Below are 2,500 nucleotides of genomic sequence, written 5' to 3' on the forward strand. Positions count from 1 at the left end.
GAGGCACTAATGTACAGTAGAGGACGAAGAACAGAACTGGGATTTGTGCTGTAGTCACCAACTGCACAGGAATAATACAACAAGGAAAACCTAGCCTGAGAGTCTGTTGGAAATATCATGCCAACTCCTTTTCATTCATTGTCATGCCAAACAGCAATGTTGTTGGCATTGGCGAGAGCCCGAATGGATCTGGGACCAGGCTAAGTTCAATATCACAGTCAGATAGATACTTCCTGTCCTGTAGTCTGAGATAATAAAACATACCCCCCCCCCCACACACACACACACACAGACACACACAGACACAGTATTATCCATTACATGGCATCTCTCCTTCCATCCCTCTCCTTCTGTGTCTTCTCCTTCTAGCTATCATTGTTCTGTTTTGTAGCGCTCTCTCTCACTCTAACTCACTCACTGACTCACCTTGTTTACGACCAGTCATAAATCCAGCTGCTGCTCTAGCCCGGGTGAAAGGAGTGATTCCATTTGCAGGGCCGCAATCCGCAATCTACGGATCAATACTGTTTGCGCTCTGTGTATTAAACCCATAAATCTATCCGAGGAGCGATTATGATTGGCTGGAGTGACAGTTAACTTCCTGCCCTGGGTCAACTGGAGAAATGTGGTTAGAGCGTTTGTTGTTATCGGATGATAGATGGGATATGATTTGATCCCTGTGCGTTTTAAATTAGATGCGGTGGGATTTGGTGTAGTAAAATAGATGTCATAAAATAAAAGGTTGAATGAAATGTGGCGGGAATATAAATGCTGATTTAATGATCTTCTGTTCTGAATCAAAGATTCCTTCACTGTTAGAGTGCTTTTCTTTTCTTTGGTTTTGGTGTCAAATGTATTTCAATTCCTGTCAAGCCATGAATAGAGTGTTACATGTACAGTATTTCATGACTAGTGCACCTGTGAATGTCTAAGCTATTCTACCACCATCTTTAGTCTAAACGTTATCCTCTTCTCTCTCGCTCTCCCTCTGTCCAGGGTGCTTTGAGTGCTGTGTCAAATGCCTGGGCGTCCTCCCGTATGCCTCGCTCTTTGCTACCATCCTTCTGTACGCTGGGGTGGCGCTGTTCTGTGGCTGCGGGCACGAGGCCCTCTCTGGCACCGTCACCATCCTGCAGAACTACTTTGAGGTAGTCCGAGCACCCATGGAAACCCTGGATGTCTTAACCATGTGAGTGTGGGTGTGTTTGTGTGGGAGGGGTGTCACAATGTTTTTTGCCCTTTTCAAAATGACTCATGGTCTAGTTAGAACACCTACATGCAGCCTGGAGATGTGTTGAAACTCAATGAGAAGAAGTTGCCTTGGAATTATCACTATTCCTACTTCTTGTCTGACTCGACCCTTGGAGCAACTACCCTTATTAGTGTGGTTGAAACATCAGTCTGTGTTATTAGTGTGGTTGAAACATCAGTCTGTGTTATTAGTGTGGTTGAAACATCAGTCTGTGTTATCAGTGTGGTTGAAACATCAGTCTGTATTATTAGTGTGGTTGAAACATCAGTCTGTGTTATTAGTGTGGTTGAAACATCAGTCTGTGTTATTAGTGTGGTTGAAACATCAGTCTGTGTTATTAGTGTGGTTGAAACATCAGTCTGTGTTATTAGTGTGGTTGAAACATCAGTCTGTGTTATTAGTGTGGTTGAAACATCAGTCTGTGTTATTAGTGTGGTTGAAACATCAGTTATGTGTTATTAGTGTGGTTGAAACATCAGTCTGTGTTATTAGTGTGGTTGAAACATCAGTCTGTGTTATTAGTGTGGTTGAAACATCAGTCTGTGTTATTAGTGTGGTTGAAACGTCAGTCTGTGTTATTAGTGTGGTTGAAACGTCAGTCTGTGTTATTAGTGTGGTTGAAACATCAGTCTGTGTTATTAGTGTGGTTGAAACGTCAGTCAGTGTTATTAGTGTGATTGAAACGTCAGTCTGTGTTATTAGTGTGGTTGAAACGTCAGTCTGTGTGTCCTCACAAGAAAGTGCCCTATTTTGAAAGGTTCAGTCTCTGTAAAGGGAACGGTTCCGATCTCGCGTCTGCTATGACTAGAGCACATAGTTAACACCTTATTGAGACACCATATCCTTGGTCGCCCTAGTTAGTAAAATCTACATGCCCCCCACAAGTAGTACCTCGTGATTGCTACTGGAAGAAAGTCACAGTTACTTAACAGGACATTTTATAAATGGTTTTCTTCTAAAGTGATTAACCATTAGTGGTGCACAGCTGTCTCGTAAGTGTATATTGAGGTCCTACGTTGTCAAATCTCCCTTACACCTACATTATTACTCACCAACTATAAATATCCCCAACAAGATGAATCATTCAAACAGGATGAAGTTAAACTATCCTTGCTCTCCCCTCCCTTATCTTAATACACAACAGTATAGTACTGCACTGTTGAAGCTATGAAGAGTCTCAATACGCGCAATAGTGAATTCTTAAGCTATAATTCACATCTAAAAAATATATTCAAAATGGCTGTCTGG

The 2,500-nt window shown here is 42.0% G+C and overlaps 1 protein-coding gene across 1 annotated transcript in view; it reads left to right on the top strand.

Annotated features, from left to right (window-relative positions):
• Nucleotides 1-2,500, top strand: part of gpm6ab (glycoprotein M6Ab) — a gene marked incomplete at its 5' end in the record, with an annotated part of 12,814 nt that overhangs the window by 1,936 nt on the left and 8,378 nt on the right. The window contains 1 exon segment of the mRNA XM_084188468.1: nt 997-1,189. Coding sequence (XP_084044594.1) covers nt 997-1,189 — 193 coding nt within the window.

The sequence above is a fragment of the Coregonus lavaretus genome (genome assembly GCF_964263955.1).
Source record: "Coregonus lavaretus genome assembly, contig: SUPER_35_unloc_1, whole genome shotgun sequence".
Taxonomy (NCBI): domain Eukaryota; kingdom Metazoa; phylum Chordata; class Actinopteri; order Salmoniformes; family Salmonidae; genus Coregonus; species Coregonus lavaretus.